Source organism: Gallinula chloropus (genome assembly GCF_964237585.1).
Source record: "Gallinula chloropus genome assembly, chromosome: 1".
In the NCBI taxonomy this organism is placed as follows: Eukaryota; Metazoa; Chordata; class Aves; order Gruiformes; family Rallidae; genus Gallinula; species Gallinula chloropus.
In genome coordinates, this window is record NC_140085.1 from 125302706 (window position 1) to 125323348 (window position 20643).

Here is a 20643-nt window from a genome sequence, read left to right on the forward strand (position 1 = left end):
TCTGGGATTGCATAATTTTCTTCAGATTAACTTTGTAGAGAGAACATTTGGTGGCAGGCAGGTTATCTCTGAATGATAGTATTCTGCCTTTAAGCTGAAAAGGACTCTAACCTTTTGGTGTGGTGGCCCAGGAGAACTTGGCCTGTTGTGACATGCTGTCAGTGTCCCCCTCCTCCAGCCTTCCCATGTAATGTCAGTATGAGTCTCCTCAAGGTGTGTTAGTGTCACTGTGGACAGTAATTGCCATAGCAGGATGCAGTAAGAAATCTTGTCGTGTGCATCTGTTTCTCTCTCCTAATTCACCAGGGCAAGACAGGAGGGTGAAAAACACCCTCACCCTCGTGGAGTGCAGTGCGCTGATGACAGCTTTCCATTTCATTTGGAGGGATGCAGGGGCAGTTCTCTGTGGAGTACACAGAAGATATGTCAGAGTTGCTTAGCACAAGGTGGGAGAACGCTGGAAGGTTCCTCTGAGCCTCCGCTGGGCTTTTGGCAGCAGCTGCTGGGTTAGTCTTGAGGCTGGCTGCTCTTGTGCAGCAATGTGAGCTTCCAGCACTGAATAGCTGAGGTGGATAAACTCACCCTTTTTGGTTTAGGCATTTTGATTTGTCCTTCTGAAATGTTGCCTGAAGAGGCTAAACTGCCCTTTTCTGCCACAGTAGTTTCTATTGTAAATTAATAAACCATGTATGTAATGTGAGGTTTTATTCATATTCAGCTGTTTTCCATGTTTTTACTTCTAAGACATGTGCCTGTTGCACGCATCAATCGTTTGATTTCTACTGAAATGTAATACATAAGCCTTTCTGTAAAGGTTCCTTGTTCACTGATGTCCTTTTCAAGCTAGCTGCAATCTGAACGATGAAACTTCTTATTTCAGAAAATAGGCTTGGTTGGATTCTGTTCACTTTGGATAGTAGTCAGCCCTAGAGTAGGTCATCTAGCAGTGTGTGTTTGCATCCTGAGTAGTCACACACCAAACAGACAATAAACATAACTGTGGCAGAGAAGAAGGTAGGTGGTTGAAGTTAACCTTGAAAATGAAACCACAGGCATGTTAGCAGTGAAGGAGGAATTTACAGAGAGAGCAAAGTGATGTTCTGCTATGGTATAGGTGACCAGTACAAAGGAACGTTTCACCAAAGAGTATATGGCGAAAAGGTATCGGTTTGCAAACTGACACCTTTCATTAATTAAAGTTCTTTGCTTGTTGTTCGGTTATTTGGTGTTTTTCCATTACAGCTGTTTCTCATCTAGCACACGCAGGAAGGGTTTCTGACCTAACTGCAAACCACTCTCACATCCCGACCCTGTAATGGGGCGTTACCCAGGTGTATACCATATCCTTTCTTACACTTTTGGGTTTGCAGGCTGAAGAAGAGCCATTGGAGGCTAAACCTTTGGGAATTTAGGTTACATCAACTGGTCCAGTCATCGGGATGCTGGCATATGCTGTGGTGTTCATGCACTTGGTCTATATGCAATCAGTGTAGCGTTTTGGTGCCCTGGGTAACTCCCACTTACTAATTTGCAGAGGCATTACCAGCTTTTTTTACTCAGTGGGACAGGTCTTAGTACAGCATGCCATATTGTGTCGTGGAGAGTGGTTAAGCTGTATGTCTGTGTATATAGTAACACTGTTTACTGTTATTTATTCTCAAAGCAATGTAGATGATAGCATTAATTATTGTTACAATAAAAGAGTCCATGGCTGAGACTCAGCTGATATTAAGCAGCGTTACTTGATTAATTTCTTTCCTTTGTGAGTTTGTCTCATTTGCATTTTTAAATTACAATTCCTAAAGAGGCGATATATGTCACTGTAGGGCATCATTAAAAGATTTATGTACAGGTTTTGGGCAGCAGGAAGAAACCCAGCATTCTTACCAGCCAGTCAGGGAGCCACAGCTATATTGAATCGATGTGAGATGAAGCTTCCTAAGAAGTCAGAGTGCAATCAGTGCCTGATGAAACATGAAAGCTTAGTGGCTGGTAGTGGAATTATGGTCTATTCAGGACTGTACAGTAAACAGGTTTTTAACCCCTATTAGGTAGGCATAGTCAGGAACAACAGTGACATGTAATTCCTGCAATAGTTTATCCACTGCTAGCAGTGGATGGAGGGCTACGTGGGCATGTCACAAGCTATGGTTGAGCTAGACTTCCAGGTCTTGAGGTCTATCACTGTAGGTTCACATTTTTTCCTTGCAAATAAGTAAGAGGAAAAAAAACCTTCAAACAAAACAATCCCTCAAAACTCTATAAATCTTTGTCAAATTAAGATGAGGATTTGACCTGATGACACCTAATTTATTTGAAAGACTGTAGTTGCTAACTTGCTAAATTTTACTTTTGAGATAGGTATCACCTGAATCGTGTAAGCTGCTCTTCTCAGTTTGATGGTGTCCAGACAGTGAGAAAATTGCTGTCTGTAAAACAAGTGTGAAATGGTTGTGTTTGTCCTTGTCAAATAATAAAAAGCAATTACAATATTCATAATAATGTAAACAAGTGACACTCTTTAAAAAGTTTCCAGACAGAAATGACTTCCTGAGCTGCCTTCAGATTACATTGCGTGTGAGAGACAAATTCTTTGAACAGCATTTTGACAGGAGGTAATCTGGCCCATCCCAGAGCTTTTAGACACTTGGTGAGACTGGTCTATGTCAGAGAACAGTATGTTATCAAATGAAATATCCCAGTCATTGAGTGTTCTTAGCAGCTGTAGGGGGCTTACTCTGTTTAAGGACCACCATGGAAAGCTGTTCACTTACAACACCTTACTTAAAACCTGTTGTCTGGCTTATAGATGTGATTACTTAAGAATAAAACCCAAAAATCCTTCCATGCTGGGCACTACACCTCTTGTTAAATATGTTATTTTAAAAACCAGCTTTTTTTTGGTTTTAGATGCTTACCAACTTTTTTTGTGCAGTAAGATTCAAGAATGTGAGGATCTGTTTTCCATCTTAAAATAGTACTCGTATCACAGTGTAAAATCTGGACTTTTGCATGAAAAGATCCTTTTTTTTTTTTTTAAAAGTAATTTTTATTGATACTGTGTCAGTAGTTGGTGGGACATTCTAGCATGTGGTTCGAATTTGTGATACAAATCACTAACTGCTGCTCAAATGAGTGGGGTTTTTAATCTGATTATCCACTGGCAAAAGGATCTGCTATGTGTAATTACAACTGTTTCTACAGTAGCGTAGAAAAATAGAACATTGGGAGATGAGTTGATGAGGCTGTCTTAGCTCTTTTGAGGAAGAACATAACCCTTATGTTTTGAGGTTTCTCTCAACATGCAGAATTATGTAGAAAACGGTAGGATTTAATTATCTGATCATCTTTCCATAATATTTCTGATTTGAATTACTCCTGTGAGCAGTCTGAAGTCCTCTTCATTAAAGCTGCATATGTAATAAGAGTTTCTTGTTCAGTGTTACTCATTTTAATATGAATGAACATGAACATACTCATATGTTGTAGGGCATATGATGGACCTGGAGGAAATCACTTTTCTCAGTAACCTTCTCCCTACTGTTAGTTGCCATGAAGCAAAGGGAGGTGCTTGTCATGATGATAATGAAAAGAGGAAAGCAGCAGAAGGAGATTTCCTAATTTTTAAGAGTCACAGACGCTTTAGTGCTTTGAACTGCTCTTGGCATGACAGTGGGAGGGCTGTGGCAAAGCTTAGGAAGATCGTGGAAAGATCTTAGTACTGTGTTGGTGGGAATTGTTCATTGCCGCAAAGGCATCAGCTGTAACCTCCTGCCTCATTTTACGGGTCTTCTGTAACGTGATCCTAAATCTTCTACCCTGGAAGGATTTATGTTCCCTTCGTGGCGGAGTGATGGGAGAACCATAGATTTGCTTTGCTTTGGAATGTAAATATAAGTGTCACCAAATGTGCCCATGTGATCCTTTCCTCAGTCTGTTTTTTCCAGGGGCCAAGTGACCTCTTTCACTACATTGTTGTTTCAGATCACGAACAGAATTATGGTCCTGAGTTTTGATATTTTTTTTGTTCAAAGCTTGAAAGTTACCTTCAGAGCAACTGAGGACTGTAGACTATAATCAAACAACCTGCAAAATTTTCGCATACTCCAAAGGCTTTTTCAACCCTCTGACCACCTCATTTAGATGACAAGATGGTGCATACTTTCTAGGAGTGGGAGGAAACAGCTGGAGGAAAGCTTGTGTGGTATAGTGAGCTCCCCAACCTGCTCAGAGATGATAAAAAGTTGGGAGTTAAGCCTTAGTAGGTCATGACCTTTCAGTCGGCTGTTCTGGAGTAGAAAAGCATCAGATTTTTTTCCCCTCTGGACCCAAGAATGTTAAAAAACCAAACAACAACCCACAGTGAAGGAGGAATTATTGGTGTTTCCATAGACCTTTAGAAGGTTTTTGCTGCTTGAGCCTCCTTCCTCCCTCCTCTGCACATTCCCAGCAGAAGTGTCTGGCTTGTGGCCAGGCAGCGCCTTCTGCTGCCCTGCTCCCGTCTCCTCCCTTGGTAGTGGTGCTGCCTCCAACGCTCCCAGTGACAAAGTCTCACTCCCTGACAGTCTTCTGTTCTACAGTGTGTTTAAATGGGGTCATGTACCAGTAAGAGAAATACTTTGAACCCAATTAGGCCTGGATTCCCCTTGTTTGCTCCAGAGCAACGCGTTTGTTCCAGCCGTAGCTCGGGGGAGAGACAGACACCACCCGCGGTTTCATACGAGTAGGGAGGGGGAAAGCTAAATCATTAAGCTCCAGCAACCTCAAATGACTGTCACCACCTCGTCAAGAGTGTGGGGGTGTAACAGAAGATGAGATGAGCCATTGAGACGGGCACAGCAGCTGGGCAGGGGCTAACAGCGATAACAGTAAGGGAGGTGGGAATGGAGCAACCTGTATGCTTGGCCTCGGCCTGTAGAGCCATGAGATGACGTTGCTGCTACTTTCCTGGTACCTGAGATGAGGGCTGACTTTGCTTGTTGATTGTTCATGGCAGATGCTTCTTGGCAGCAGTGTCATTAAGGCTGATAATAAATTCAGTGCATACTGCATATATAGGAAAATAGATGTAAACTACAGCACTCGCAGGACGGAGTGTCTTCATGGATTGTACTGTCTGCCCTGATTGAGGCCTGAAATATGCATATATATTTACTAATGTTTCTTAAAATTTAAATAAGTAGAGAACCTTATTTCAGAATACCCAGGGAAAATTTAGGGAAGACTTCTTCATTTTATGAAATGCCAGCCATAATCTAGTATATATTCTTTTCCGGAGTCCAAGCGCAGATTCACATCAAGGGTACAAAATGTAACCGAAGTCACAGTGTGTTTCCGAGGGATTGCTTTATTAATTTTCCTTCAAGGAAAATGAAGTTGCTTTATTTAAATTGCTCATTGTATTCCGCACCATGTGAAAGCTTCTGGACCTGTCAGGATGATTGTGAGAGAGGGAGCTGGCAGGAGCACAGGAGAGCTGCCCATTAAAAAGGTGATTAGTTCTGTGCAAAGAAAAAGGAATTATACAGAGAGATGAAACTTTCCCTTCTGCTGTAAGGCGTGTTTTAGAAACATTCAGCAGCTTTTATTAAGGTATACAAAAATACTGGATCATCAAGCCTCAAATTACTCATTCAGAACAGCTTAATTAAAATTAATGTAATTGAGACTATGTTCCCTCTGCTACCTATACCTGTACAGCATTGTAAATGATGATGTTGGGATGGTTATACCCGAGATACCACATTGCAAACAGCTTTACAGCACCTCCGCGCACACGCCAGCAAAGAACTGTTTTGTATTTACCCTGGTTTTCATCATATCCTTTCTCTAGAAGTCTGCCAAGCTTAGAGGCAGCTTATTGGGCTAAATAGACCTCTATTCTGAGCCAGTATAGCTTTTTAATGTTCTTTTTGTATTTACATAGTAGTTTACATTTTCCAAATACTTTCCCATCATTAACTCCTTAAGCCCCATGGGTTTCATCAGTAAATTAAATACTTTCAATGGTATTGCCGAGAGCTGAAACTGGCTGGCACAAACAGTCCTTTTTCTAGAAAACCCTTACAAGATGCCAGCTGATTTGTCAGGAACAGTCCCTAGATAGCTTAAATACCCAGGAGTGTCTGTGCCCAGGAATTATTTGGGTAGGTGACAGGGCCAGAAGCACGCCAGCAGCAGTGGGGGTGACCACGCTGTAGCACACGCCTGTGTCCCCCCGCCACTCATCAGTTCCCACTGCAGCCGCCCTGTAACATCCCTGGGAGGTGCTGGCCGTGCCACTTGGGAAACAGCATCGGTTCATGGACTTGCCCCCAAAAAAGCAACCTTGATGGCTTACCTGGATTCTCTTTGACAAAGGTACCAGCTTGCAGCTGCACACAGTTAGCTTGGGTATCTGGTGATCTGCTCACATAAACAAAAGTTCTTTGCCAGATTTGCAGATTTTGTGCTCGCTTCTGCATCTGAGTTTGATTCTGAATAATGCAAGCGGTGGTGTATCTGCACTGTGGCCTTGGTATGCCAAATCTAGTTGTAAATTATGGGTTAGCTGATGTACAGGTGCTGATGACAGCAATTCAGCAACAGTAGCTTCAACTTCACTTTCAGTGAATTTTATTGTCGTTCCTGTTGTAAATGGGGTTTGCCCAAGGCCACCCTCACCAAAGCCAAGGATGAGATGAATAACTGCGTCTTCCTCCATCTGGTTTCACTGATGACGGTGCAGTTTCTTAGCCATATATGGCCCAAGACACCACCTCCTTTCTTTTCAGTTTTGACTACTGTTTGCTGTGTAGGCCATGGATCAGTTGCTGTGCTTTGCTGTGGAGATCACCACAGTTTGGTGCTATTTAATGTTTTGATAACCAGTATGGAGCCTCTGGTGTTTCGAGTGGCTCCTCTGTTCTGGTGCAGTGTGACTGGTTTGGCACATGGCCCATCTTGTTCCTGCACTGTCCCAGGAAGTTTTTTGCAAGCCATTGTTAAAACCTTCAGTGGGGACATGGGTCCATGTCTTAATTTCGTTAACCATGCAAGAAGGCCCTAGGAAAAATCACACTGCACCATTTGTTCTTAGCCAGGTGCTGTTCCCCACCGTGCTCCTGGAGCCCACCTGCTCCCTGCCATTCTGGAGGTGGGAGCCTACCTGGGAGCTCACCTGGCTGGGTGAGCTGGCTTGTCACCAGGAAAGTGTCACATGCATCTCAGGGCACGGCTGGGATCTGCTTGGGTGGAAAGAACAAAAGTTTCATTGTTTGGGGGTTTTTGTTGGTGGTGTGGTTTTTGGTTTGTTGTTTTTTTTCCTGGGCAGAGCACTTCTCTGGGGCTGCCCGTACCCAGCCTGGCTGCAGACAAGGGGGAGTTTCAGGTTCTTATCACCCTCGCAGCGCCTGCCGTGTGAAAGGCTGCCGTGTTTTCAGACAACTGCTGCAGTCGCTGGTGTTGTCCTTTCCAGTGCTCTTTAAGTTCAGTGCCTTTGAAGGAAAGGAAGTAATGCTTCAGGACTGAGTGTTTTTCTTTTGGATGACTGATTGTGAAGGTTTGAGGGCTTTTGCTCAGTGACTTCAAGTTTCTAATGTACTTTTGCCCCCCGCTCTGTTTTTGTAACCAACGAGTATAACCTCATAGCTCAACTGAATGTCTTTGTGAGTCTGGTTATTTCTCAGGTGTAAAGCTGATCTTTTATTTCAATATTTCCCCCTCACAGCTGACCTGAACAACGTCAGGTTCTCGGCATACCGGACTGCCATGAAACTCCGGAGGCTGCAGAAAGCCCTCTGCTGTAAGTATCTGCCTCTGCCTCACCCGCTGCTGCCAAGATTTTGACCGACACTCAAGTGTATTCACAGCTTTTGGAAGCAGAAAAACACTCCCACGCTCCCCCGGCTCTGCCGGGTGGATGGAAACCTCTCACCTGAAGGGTCTTCTGCTGCCACCGGTTTGCACATTCCTTCTGAAACCAAAGTGGTCGGTGGTCTGCAGGTCTGTCCCTCACAGGACAGAGCTGCAGGATCAGAAAGCAAGCTATCATCCCCTACAGTATTTATCTTCTTGCTCTTTAGCCGGGTATTTTCACTGTGGTTGTTCCTGGAGCCACAGCCCATGTCTGGGGCTGCTTTACAGCTCAAGACCAAACAAACAAGATTTTAGTCCTATGAAATAATCACTCCAGAGCTGGAGTTGCTAATGATTTGATAAGTTGAATCTTGAACCCCGAGGGGTTGTTGCCTTTAAACGAGATCATTGCATTAAACATTTAGCTTCATTTTTCTTCAGCTTTTGGTTACATTCAGAAGTCTCTCATCAGCTATACATTAGCAGTGTGCATGTTCTAACACTTTAATTCCCTCGACTGGTGTATGGTATTCTACCTGTCACTGGAGTTATGTTTCTCTTCAACCTATTGTAACCTGAGAGCTAAATAATTTGCTCATAGTTTTCTTGGTAGGCCAGTCAGTTGCCAAAGCAAGCAGTTTATTAGGTGGCACAACTTGGAGAGTTATTAAAATATTTTAGCATTCCCTATTCAGCATTTAATTACAGGGTTAAATTTCTGACACAGTTGCAAATGTCTCAACTGTTGATTTATCTCAAGTTTGGATTTGTGCTCACATGCTTTCTGGAATCATGTCAAACCTCGGTATTTTTGAGCATGCTTGCTTTTAGGCTTATAAGCATGGGCAAATTCCACTAATGAACAGATTTAATTTTTTTAATTTATAAAAAATTAAGATGAAAAAGAGGAAGGAAAAAAGTGAGAAGTCAGGTAACATAATGAAAGATCCCAACATGGATGCAGTGGCAACAAATGAATGATGATGATCAGAAATACAAACAACTTTCCCTGGCACGGCACTCCTGCCACACTCATTCTGGAAACGTAGTATAGAGAAGCTGCAGCAATATGTAGTGAAGAATATTCATAATCAGTACAGTGTTGAAGCAAGAAACTACATTTTTTGAAGTATGGGTTTGTGTCTGTAGCTGGCAGTGCACAACTAGAACTTGTAGCAGGTTTTTATGGCTGAAAGCACAAAATTTTGTATCCTATTTTATCTGTGTTACCCTGATTCTTACCACTGACTAATTCTGGACTCGTCTTGGACAATGTGGAATTGTAATTACACCCTGAAATCAGTTCACCTCTCAAGGTTACACTTAGGTAGATTTTCTGAGGATGGATGCTTCCAGAGACATGCAGTGGCGCTTACACTGATTACTTTAGCACATTCTTCATACTTGTATCTAAGGAGAAGTATTTAAGGAATCTGGTTAGCAGTTTTTGTTCTTAAAATATTTTTGCTTGGAGACACCATCACTGCATTTCTGTGTTCTGTGAGTTCAGTGTCCCTTGTGAACTCAGTTTAATTAGATTTTTTTGAAAATCTCCAACTCATTACAAAATTCTTTTTATGCAGTTTGGCACTAGTAGAAATAGAGCACAGTGCTGGGTTTCAGGGGTGCTATGCATAGCCAAAAATCCTTAAATTCCACTTGCAGTAGCTGCTGCTTTCAGCCTTTACTTTTTATTTCAGTTTTAAAGCTGCAGGAGTTTAAAAATGTATATTCTTTTCTGCCAACTTCATAAAAAGAGGAGCAGTTTTGTCTTGAGGAGCACTGTAAAGATGTGTGCACAGTTGAGGGCCTGCAGAAGTGAAGATACAGCTTATTTCTCAGTAGCAAGAATAGAAACATTTTTAAAAACAACCTATTCTTAGACTTACCTCTTTTCAGCTTGTAAATCATCCCAATGAACATTAAGACAGTAGGACAATAAACCCAAAGAAGACTAGGGAAAATGGTAATCCTTAACAAACAGATGCTTCTCTATTGTGTTACCGTGGAAGAATCTACAGTGTGTGACTGTATCATTCCCAGGCTTCGAAACTGTGGGCATGCCAGGTGTAACTGTTGCACCGGTTTGGGGATTTTTTTTTATAACGTGTGGTTTCCTTTGATAATCGCATCAAAGCATGTTGGCTTTCTTGTTTTGCTACTTTTTAAGGATCTGATCTTCAAGTGCAAACCACATCTGAACATTGTGATGTCAGTGAAATGAGATGTATTCACTAACCTTTCGTAGAGATGCAGCAAAAGAAAATACTCGAACTTCTGTTAGGGTGCTGTTTTCCTTTAATTTTATACAGGCTAGATTAAATATATTATATATTTTTTAAATATACCAGCCAACAGCAGCAGGTTACAGAGGAGATGATGATCTTGCATTCCGGGAACATCATTAATACTTTTTATAACCAGCCATATGTTGAGTTTTTCCCAAGTTACAACCTCCACCACATACTTCCTTCTGCCTGTTAATTGTCACTTCTGTTCTTTAGTGGATTAGTTATTCCAGGTCGTCTTTTATACTTTTCTAGCAATCTGGCTGCCGGTTGGTGTCTAGTTACACATATTCTAATGGGTTTTTTTCCCCTTCCCTTATGTACTAGAGAAATACCTACATAGTTGACTTAGGTTTCAAAATAAACTGGAAGGTACCACTCTCAAAGATTTTGGAGTCAATTTTAGAATTCTAAATAGAAAAGAGCAAAAGAATGGGGGAGAAGCCACAAAAAGTGCAAAGCATGGAGTGGTACAGTTTGTTTCAGCTAAAGCTTTGCAAGTCACTGAGTAGCAATGTATATACAACTCTTCGTATCTGACTGCTGGGGCTTGTCTTTTGAAAGCCTGTCATTTGTGGGACCTCTGTATTTACTTTGGGGCTAGAAACACGCAGTTCCTGGTTCTGGGAGAGGACCCTCACACACACATTTCTTTAATCTTGGTGGGAAAGATGCCAGAGGAGCTTAATGTGGTGAGGACCAGAGCCATTCTTCCCATGAAAAGAAGTTCTCTAAAGCAGACCGTGGTGGCAAGCACTTCTTGCTTGTTATAAGATGAACGTGTGTTATTAACTTCAAGATAGGACAGGAGGTTGACGAAGAGCAGGTTGAAAGGCTTTTCAGAAGTTGCTGCTTATTAGTGGGAAAAGCTTTCACAAAGTGGAATGACCCATGTTTAGCGGTAGCTGCATATATAATTAAGCTGCCACTCAGATGCCTGAGGGGTTCGTTTAATTACCATTGATTCATAGTCTCAAAGGAACTGCGAGTTCAGCCTAGAGCTCGGAGATGAAGGTGTTGTGAAGGCAGTGCTCTATTTCCAAATTGACGAGTAATTTATTAGAATAAAGGTGTATTTCTGAGACTTTTAGGAACAGGTCTGATGAATAGGCTTTTGCGGGATATAACACTGACCTTAGAACATCTGTATTTTATATGCTAGTAGGTTAAGCATGATATTCCAAAAGCCTTTCTTTTATTAAATATCTACGTGCTTCATGTGAAAAGAAAATCAAGAGTTGAATTTCCTGGTACAGGAATGGGGATAGTAGTCCAAGCTTTCCTTATTCACTTTAGCAGTGGGTATGTCAGGTCCACAGGATGAAATTTTCAGAAGTGGTTAAGGGATTTAGTAGCAAAAGTCCCTATTGATTTCCAATGAAATTTATACTCCCAGAATTCTTTGGGCAATTATGATATCCCAGTCTACTGTCCATGCAGCATTACCAAGCGGCCTTGATTTTTCGACTCCACAAGGACATCAAAGGATCAGCTTCATCCTTGATAAAACAGGATACTCAAGTGTGAATTTGGCAAGTGTGCCCTTAAGCTGGATGGAGTTCTTAAAAAAAATCCTGTATGGGATTCTGCATTTAGCCTCTGCACATTTTTTTTTTTGACATTACTGGGAGATGTTGCTTAACAGAACTCAGTAAAACACTTTTTTTTTTTTTTTTTTTTTTTTTTCTGGGGGGAGGCAGGGGGAAGAAGTCTTGCAGCCCAATTTTGTGATGAATTTCCTGGATCATTTTGGCAGTTTGCTCTGGACCAGATCCTGCTCCTTTGAGTCACATTGAATCGTGCTGCATTTTGTGACTGCTCATGGTATGAGCTACGACTAACGGCATCTGGGTTTTAATAGCCCCATTGCTCGTGTCCTGGGAATTTGCTGCAAGGAATTAACTAAGGATTTTCATGGGACAGCAGGAAGATCTGCACCAACAGGCTCATTTTCCTGATTTCTTCTTGTTCCTATCTTACTTTGTAAACCAACATCCCGTAACTCTCTTATTTGGTTTCCCCCAAAAAGTGATTCTGCCGTTGGTGTTAGTATGCAGAGACTAAGAGCTGAGAAAGCAAAGTTCTGGTTTGCTTTGGCCATCTGAATTGCAAAATGTGTATGACTTAAACTGGAATGAAAATCAAGGTTTTAAATGTCCATAACAAAACACTGTTGTGTGTTGACTGATAGGCTTAAATGTGTCTTACTTGGTAACATGATAGAGGTGTTTATAAATGTAAATGCTCTGCAGAATTAAAAATGGATAAATTGCATTAATAGATACTGAAAAAGATCATTTAATGTCCCTGGAACCTTCTTTTCCCTGTTCTCACTGGAGGAAGGGTTACAGAGGGGTTAATCCCAGTTTGGTTGTGATTTGTCTGCCTATTCCTCATGCAGTTTGGTTGGGTTAAGATCACTCGGCTTCTGTAAGAAACAGGACAGCACGGCTCAGGAAAGCTGATGACCTGTACTATGTTTAGAGTACATTTTTTTGTGAATGCAGGAGTCAAATATTAGCCTATCTGTGGGAATATAAACCATGAAACATGTAATTTTGACTTACATAGTAATTTATGTGTAATAATTCCATAGGATCCAATAGCATAATAGGTACTTTGCAGCTAGAAGTGAACCAGGTTTCACTTTTATAAGCAGCTCCCTCTAAGACCACAGCTGAATAAACAGTGCACCTGTAGGAGTCTTGAAACCAGCCTTGCATGTGACTTTCAGAGGTCATAAAATGTCCTCAGCCTGGGCACGTAAGCCAGCTGCATTGTTCTGTTTACTTTGTGGGTACAGGTAATACAGCTGCTGTTTCTCTTCAATCTCTATCATGTTTTATTTTAATTGTTTCAACAGTGGATCTCCTGAGTCTGTCTGCTGCGTGTGATGCCTTGGACCAGCACAACCTCAAACAAAACGACCAGCCCATGGATATTCTGCAGATCATTAACTGCTTGACCACCATTTATGATCGACTGGAACAAGAGCACAATAACCTGGTCAATGTTCCTCTCTGTGTGGACATGTGCCTCAACTGGCTGCTGAATGTCTACGACACGTATGTATGGTTGCTGTGAACATGGGGTGCTCAGGAAGTTCCCCAACAGCACAAGGGAAAGGGGGAAAGGGTGATGAGCCATCTGCATCATTATAAAATCAATGGTCTGGAAAAAAAAAACCAAACCCCCCCCCCCAAAACCAACAACAAAAAAACCCCCAACAGAGTAGCTGAAGTACAAGTTTAATAGACATAATGGTTTAATGCCTGTATTTAGCTGAATCAATACAGCCCTTGGGTAGGCTTACAGTCCTAGCTTTATTAAGCTAAGGAAGGAGAGAACTGGAAAACTGAAATTTTTCACTGATTTCTGTGTTCAGCACAATTCTGGCATTGTATGTCCTCAATAGGTCCAACTTTGCATGTTTTTTTTTACTTTATTCAGTTAAATAAATTCAGGAAAATTATCCAGAAGCAACAGTAGAACACCATCATGCAGAATCTTGCATGTGTCTTCAATTCCAGGTGTTAAACCTTTTCAGAGATGTCGGTTTTCTGTAGCTTTCAATCTTTAATTCTTGTTCAGAGATGGAAGACACTCATCTCTAATGTGCTTACAACCCTTAGCAGTCAGGAGATTTGGGAAATTTAATTTTTAAATATAAGCACAACTGAGTAAATTTACCTTAAAAAAATATATGAGTGTTCCTGTTCAGTGGGTTAATGATGCTGCTAATAATGCATAGACAAATTCCAACACACATTTGTAAACTAATTTTAGAAGAAGCCATTATTTTTTCTGTTTAGTGAATTTAATGGAAAAAACATCAGTGGAAGTCTTTATTTGTGTTTTAAGGTTCTTGGCGGCCACCTTCAGCGTGAGCACTTCGTGCTCAGTACTGTGCAGAATAAACATTTACGTACAGAAATGGATGGCTGTGGGTCAGCTGCCACTTTGAACTGTATTGAAATGCCAGAACATTGTTCTTCACCACTACCCTCCCCAGCTTTATCATAGCACTGAGGCTTCAGTGATCACCTGCCCCCAAAAAGCGCAGATTTGTACAGTCTGTTCTTGCAGGATCACCTCCAATCAGCCAGCTGTTTGTGACATCCTCTGCAGCAGCTGTGGTATCCTGTGAAGTGTGTTACTCAGATTCCATTATGGTTTTGTGTAGTCTGCTGGTGGTAGGGAATGGGGCTATATTCATTTAAGAGCCAGATTCTATTTCTTTAATCTGCTTTTGCTTCCGCAGCACTCTGATCCATTTCTGAATTACCATCAACTATAAATAACATAGAAACAAAGATATCCAGACAGTGAAAAAACAACAACAACAACAACAAAAAGATGTGCTCAGGACATTAATCCTGATCAGCCACCTCAGGGGCAGAGAGGGAAATAAAGGTCGTTCTACAGGCTGCTCTGAAACTGAACCGTCCGGTTTAGATTTGCCATGTCCAGTCTCGTTTTCTTTCAGTTGCGCTGCGCAGAGAGTACAACATCAGAAATTATAATTGGCTGCCTCCAGGCAGTTCCCTAGGTGTGCTAGGGCACTGTGTACTGCAGGCCACAATGAAGCAGAGAGGCGTTTTATGTGTAAGGAGAGCTTGTAGCTATTTTGCCGGAGTTCAGGTTTGAATTAGGCTGGTGAGAGAGGGTGACCTTGGGGTTACGTGTGTTTAGTTTTCATTGTAAATGTAATAGGCAGAGATCAACCAAAGTGCATAGTGGTACTGGAGATGTTTAATTAAATGCACCGAATCTTTACTTTTCTTATAATTGAAAACTGTCATTTGTAAAGATATTCATCAAATTCACAGTCAATGACTGATCTAATTATGGGCACATGGGCTCCGTGAATCCAGCACGTTTCAGATTTGTTTTAATTGATCAGTCACTCATGCTCATTTGCAGCAGCATGCTAAATTATTGGTTTGACTTGGGAGGAGAGGAGAGCGAACTGAACAACTCGGGATTCGTGCAAGTTTCAATTTAATATGCCTTGCAGGGAAATCATCATTCTCGATTCTTCTCCTGTATAATTTGCATGAGCCTGGTATTCATCAGCAGGAGTTTCTCAGGGCACAGATGATAATTAATTTGGAGAAGATTTGAGGGAGACGAGTAAGAGGACTGGAGTGTGGGAAGCCTAGTTAAACAACAAATGCTTATTCGTGATGAAAACCACAAAATTCTTTGGTAAAAGGTTGCAAATTCTGCATTTGCCTTTGCCAACCGGTTTCCATCTGCAGCTTCTTATCGGGTTCGCAGGGGAGCAGCGTGGGTAAATGAGCACCGCTGGCTCCTGGGACGCTTTCTAGGACTGAAAAGGCAACACCCATCACTCCTGAACGCTGCAGCCTGATGCATGACTGTGCCATGCCTCCGCATGATTTGTCTTATTCCCAGTGGTGATATGACTGGTGTCGCCTCAGAACCATCGATAAGGCTCCTGCTTTAGACACGTCGGGTTTAGGCATTGGCTTCCTACCTAGTGCACGTCTTCATTTGCAGCAGGTGCTGCCTATTTGAAATGCTGTTGGAAATCAAAGTCTTGTGGGGGGAACAATGATTTCTAGGCAAGCTTCATCACTCACCTGAGCGTCTTACAAGTGCCCCTGCGTGCGGCTGGCAGAGGCTGCCTTTTCGTGCCCGGCTCCTTGTCAGACAAGTCAGGGCAGGGCGGACAGACAGTAAGCAGAGACTATCTGAAAGCAACTTCTGCATCGCAGTTCTAATTAAGGTGAAGTTGTATTGTCTTTGGCAAAAGGAATGGTTTCCTGAAGCTACGTTGTCTTTGGCAAAAAAAGACAGTTTCCTGTTCCGCCAAGGAGCTCATCTTCTCTGAGAATAGCAGCAGTTTGTAGAGAAGCCTTTTCAAGTAAGTGCAGGGTAAAGACTCTTTGCTCTCAGCTTTGTCATAAATAAAGGAGGTGAATAATTATTTCTGAATGAGACTGTTCCTGGTTGAATTGATACAACGGCACAATCCGGTTCACCTGTGCGTGGGGAGCCACAACTGTATTTTATATTTCGTTTCTAGCTTATCTAATAGCTGGCCAGCGTGTACTGCACAACATGGTTCTGTGTAGGACTTCATTTATGACAGTTGCAGTAGTGCAGAGAGCATCATTACAGTAAACAAACTATGAATGGATCATATTATCAGCTCATGTTTCTTTCTCATCAGGGGTCGGACGGGAAGGATCCGTGTCTTATCTTTCAAAACCGGTGTTGTATCCCTTTGTAAAGCACACCTGGAGGATAAATACAGATGTAAGTCACTGTAATTCTTTTGGGTTTAGTTTATGTTTGTATTCTGTTTTCATTCTTCCTATTTATTCCATAAACACTTCAGTATCATACAGAGATGTTCTTTTAGATAGACCAGGTGTGTTAATTTGTTCCATCTTGTGCTTGATTTGCTCAGTATGGTTTTATGTAGTTTAGCACAGTTGTCCCCAAACTTTTTTGATCGTGTACCCCAATTATTAAAAAAGCTTTGAGCATGCTCCCCCAATAGATATATATTTATAAATTATATGCATTTCCTACTGTATAAATAGTCTAGGTATATTACAAAATATAAAGAAAACCAGACATTTAAAAAGGATGAGATAAAGAAGAAATAAATGCTTCTTATTAATTCTTTTAATTTATTAGCAGAAAAATTAAATATTTTCTTGCCACATCCCAGTGGATTGTCTTGCACATCCCCTGTGGTTGAACACTGCTGGTTTAGCTCACCTTCATACACAAAAATGCAAGTCTACTGGGCATCTTGCGTTACAGTTTTAAAATACATTATCTTTTTAAAATGTTTCCCACAATGTGATCAGGGTTATATTATGGGCACTCTGCTTACATCTAGTTGCTATCTTCAAATAAATATTAAAGGTATGCAAATTTTGTATATTTAAAGTTTTAATATTTTAATAGACCGAATTCTGAAACACTTGGAAAAAAATTCCACTTGAAGTTTTAGTTTTATCTGACTAATGAATCAGTTCATTAGTGAGTCTAGGCTCCAGAAAAGATCTACTGATAAAGATAGTTCTGAAGAGTAATTTTGTGGTTAAATTAACTGGTATCACTCATTCATGCATTTAAAAAAAAACCAGACCAACATACAAACCAGAACTTTTAGGATTTGACCCAATACTACCATGATTCTTCATCAGTTGTTATTATTCTGTTCTACTAATGTGAGTTGAATAACACTAAAGAGAAACCTGACAGTTCCAGCAACAGCGTCTGTGCATGACTGTATAATTGGATCAGATTTTAGGGCAATCACTATGAATGTCACAGTTTAGATCTCTAGATGTTTCATGTGGGTGTTGTGAAAAAGTATTCAGAAAATCTTTTAAGAAAATTACTCAGTGCAGATATTTTTCAAAATTATATTTCATTGAGGATTATCAAAGTTCTAAAGGAAAACAGTTATTCATATTTTACAGTCTCCTGCAGTGCGTGTGCACAGTAAAGCATAACCCCGTTTTAAGGTTACACCTAAAGTTTTAATGATAGGGAAATTGAAAGCTGAATCGTTTGTGGGAGGGAAAGAAATTATCTGCCAGGCTGTGGTCTGGCTTCCCCAATCCATGCCAAAGCTGCGGTGCAGTTGCTGTTAGCATTGCTGCAAGGATGCAATGAGTTGCACCCCTTCGCGTTTTTTCCTCTTGTTTATGCAGCAGAGCAGAGTTGGTTTTGCTGGAGCACAAGTCTTCAGGCTTGCAGAGGTGACAGAAGGATTTTTCCCAAAATTATTTATTATAAAACTAGACTTGGCAAGAGTGAAACTCATTTAATTAAATATAATCCTTTTTCTATCCATTCCTTTATTCATTTCGAAGACAACAGGTGTCAAATCAGTGCTGGGAAAAAGTTATCTTGAGCAGTGCTGAAGCACCTTTATAATTGTATCCCTGGTGTCAGGTGAAATATTAAGGCAGCTCCAAAAAAAAGGGTATTCTTTTATTTATTTTATTCTAGTCATCTCTTTATCCTTTTCAAAATATATTTCTTTTCTTTAAAATTCTTTGAAAAGTAAGGAGAATATTCGTGTCATATTGTCAGCAGAGATACATTATGAAATAAATATTTAAGTTACTGCTAACCTTATTTTTCTTGCTATTACGAACCCTAAAACTTCCTCAATGTATGTGCAGTGTAACTAATTCCCATCCAATTAAATTGAGCTTACGAAGAGATAGTAATTCTGTCCTGTACGGATTCATTTCTAGAATGATGCAGTAACAGAACATGGCTTCTTGTGACATTTCACTTCAGAAATGAAAACTTAATATGGTATTAAGATATCCGCTGGATGGCAGGTTCTGTCATAGTGTAATGTTCTTCTTTCATTTTAGGAATACTCTTGGATTAAGAGATTACAATATAACGAAGTTAGGGAGCTCTTGTTTTTCAGCTCAAATCAATTGAAAGAGAAATGGATTGTCTGAGTTGTACTTTGATCACTAGGACTTGAAAATGTGCTGCATGTTATGAGGTTATGTTTCTGTGAAACAGTATTTTAAAAATATTTCTGTTGTTGTGGCTCAGAGATCTGCTGTTTAGTTAGCTGCATTATAGAATCACAGCTGCTATAGCCAGTAATGCCACAGGTGCTGTGTTACAGTCACAACATCACAGAATGCTTTGGGTTGACAGAGACCTCAAAGCCCATCTAGTTCTACCCCCCTGCCATGGGCAGGGACACCCTCCGCTAGATCAGGTTGCCCAAAGCCCCATCCAACCTGGCCTTAAGCACTACCAGGGATGGGGCTTCCACAGCTTCTCTGGGCACCCTGTGCCAGGGCTTCACCACCCTCGTAGTAAAGAATTTCTTCCTAACATCTAATCTAAACCTCCCCTCTTTCAGCTTTCAGCTCCTTGTCCTGTCACTGCACTTCCCGGTGAACAGTCCCTCTCCCACTCTCCTGTAGGACCCCTTTAAGGGGTACGCTGTAATTAGGTCTCCCTGAAGCCTTCTCTTCTCCACACTGAACATATCCAACTCTCTCAGCCTGACTTCATAGAAGGGGTGCTCCACCCCCCTGATCATCTTCATGGCCCTCCTCTGGACTTGTTTTAACAGCTTCATGTCTTCCCTGTACTGGGGACCCCAGAGCTGGACACAGTACTCACGAGGGCAGAGTAGATGGGCAGAATCACCTCCCTCAACCTGCTGTCCACGCTGTTCTTGGTGCAGCCCAGGACATGGCTGGCCTTCTGAGCTGGTAGCGCACACTGTGGGCTTATGTTGAGTTTGTCATCGATTAGCACCCCTCATTCCCTCTCCTCAGGGCTGCTCCCAACCCATTCTCCACCCAGCCTGTAATAATGGCCTTTCTTCCCAGGTACAAGCCAATAATGCTATTAAAAAGTATCACTAGGCTGCTTATTTAACAGACCAGACCAACAGTATTTATGGGAAGAGAAGCAGCCAAGCTGCAGATGCGTCTGTGTTCACATCCCCCAGGACTGCTGAGCCCACTAGTGAGCCTTTGACACGACTTGTGTGCTGTTTGCCACATCCCAGCAGCGGTGCTTTAGCACGGGTGTCCTTTTCCTTCCCCCAGACCTGTTCAAGCAAGTGGCGAGCTCCACCGGCTTCTGCGACCAGCGCCGGCTGGGCCTCCTGCTGCACGACTCCATCCAGATCCCGCGGCAGCTGGGGGAAGTGGCGTCCTTCGGGGGCAGCAATATCGAGCCCAGCGTCAGAAGCTGCTTCCAGTTTGTAAGTCCATCGTTGCTCACTGCTTAGTATTCCGATCTGTGCCTTGTGTTGAGGTAGCCTGGCTGTTCTCAAGGGGACTGGAAATCTGGAAAAAGCATCAGGGTACCAAGGATCATCTAATGGTGGGCTTCATTGGTTTATTAAACGGTTCCTGTGGTGAGATGTATTTAAATTGGCCCATTTCTCTGGCCAATGGATGGAAGAAGCCCAGTTTATGCCGTTATCCAGAGAGCAAACAACTGCCACGAGGGCCTGTGTTGTAACTGAACCCTGCAAACAGTTTAAATCTTTGTTATGGCAGCTCTTGGTTTCACAGTTTTCATTTGCCAGCAGTAGATGGCCATTTATTGCTGCCTTGTAGGTGAACAGCAATGGTTAATCTGCATTTGGGCATGGAGGTAGGGGTGACAGGCAGGTGCCCAGGGGAGCTACAGGAAAGCTGTACCTGCCTGTAGCCCTGTCTAGGGGCCAGGAGCCCTCCCTGACTCTCTTGAATGGATGATGCCGGTGTTCTTCAAGAAGTATTGAGAGCACTCCTGTCCTCCCTGTCGAGGAACACGCAGCGAACTGGAGGCTCTTTTTTTCAAACTTGTGAATTATTTAATGTGGGGAGGAAGAGAGTTAAGGGGATTTATTCATCTTTATCCCAACCAGCAACAGAATGCAGGAGATGAAGGCAGCTGCTTAATGAAAAGGTAGAGGAGGCGAGGTAATGTATGGTCTGTGATTAGCTCTCAACGCATCTTCTACATTACAATGGAAGAAAGG

General features: G+C 41.9%; 1 protein-coding gene across 4 annotated transcripts in view; it reads left to right on the forward strand.

Moving 5' to 3' along the window:
- The window catches only part of DMD (dystrophin), a gene marked incomplete at its 5' end in the record, with an annotated part of 1290802 nt that overhangs the window by 1209991 nt on the left and 60168 nt on the right, over positions 1–20643 (forward strand). For all 4 annotated transcript variants that reach the window (XM_084279200.1, XM_084279202.1, XM_084279199.1 and 1 more), the window contains 4 exons: positions 7709–7783; positions 12988–13189; positions 16324–16409; positions 19718–19875. In XM_084279200.1, the coding sequence (XP_084135326.1) occupies positions 7709–7783; positions 12988–13189; positions 16324–16409; positions 19718–19875 (521 nt within the window). The remainder of the gene's footprint in view (positions 1–7708; positions 7784–12987; positions 13190–16323; positions 16410–19717; positions 19876–20643) is intronic.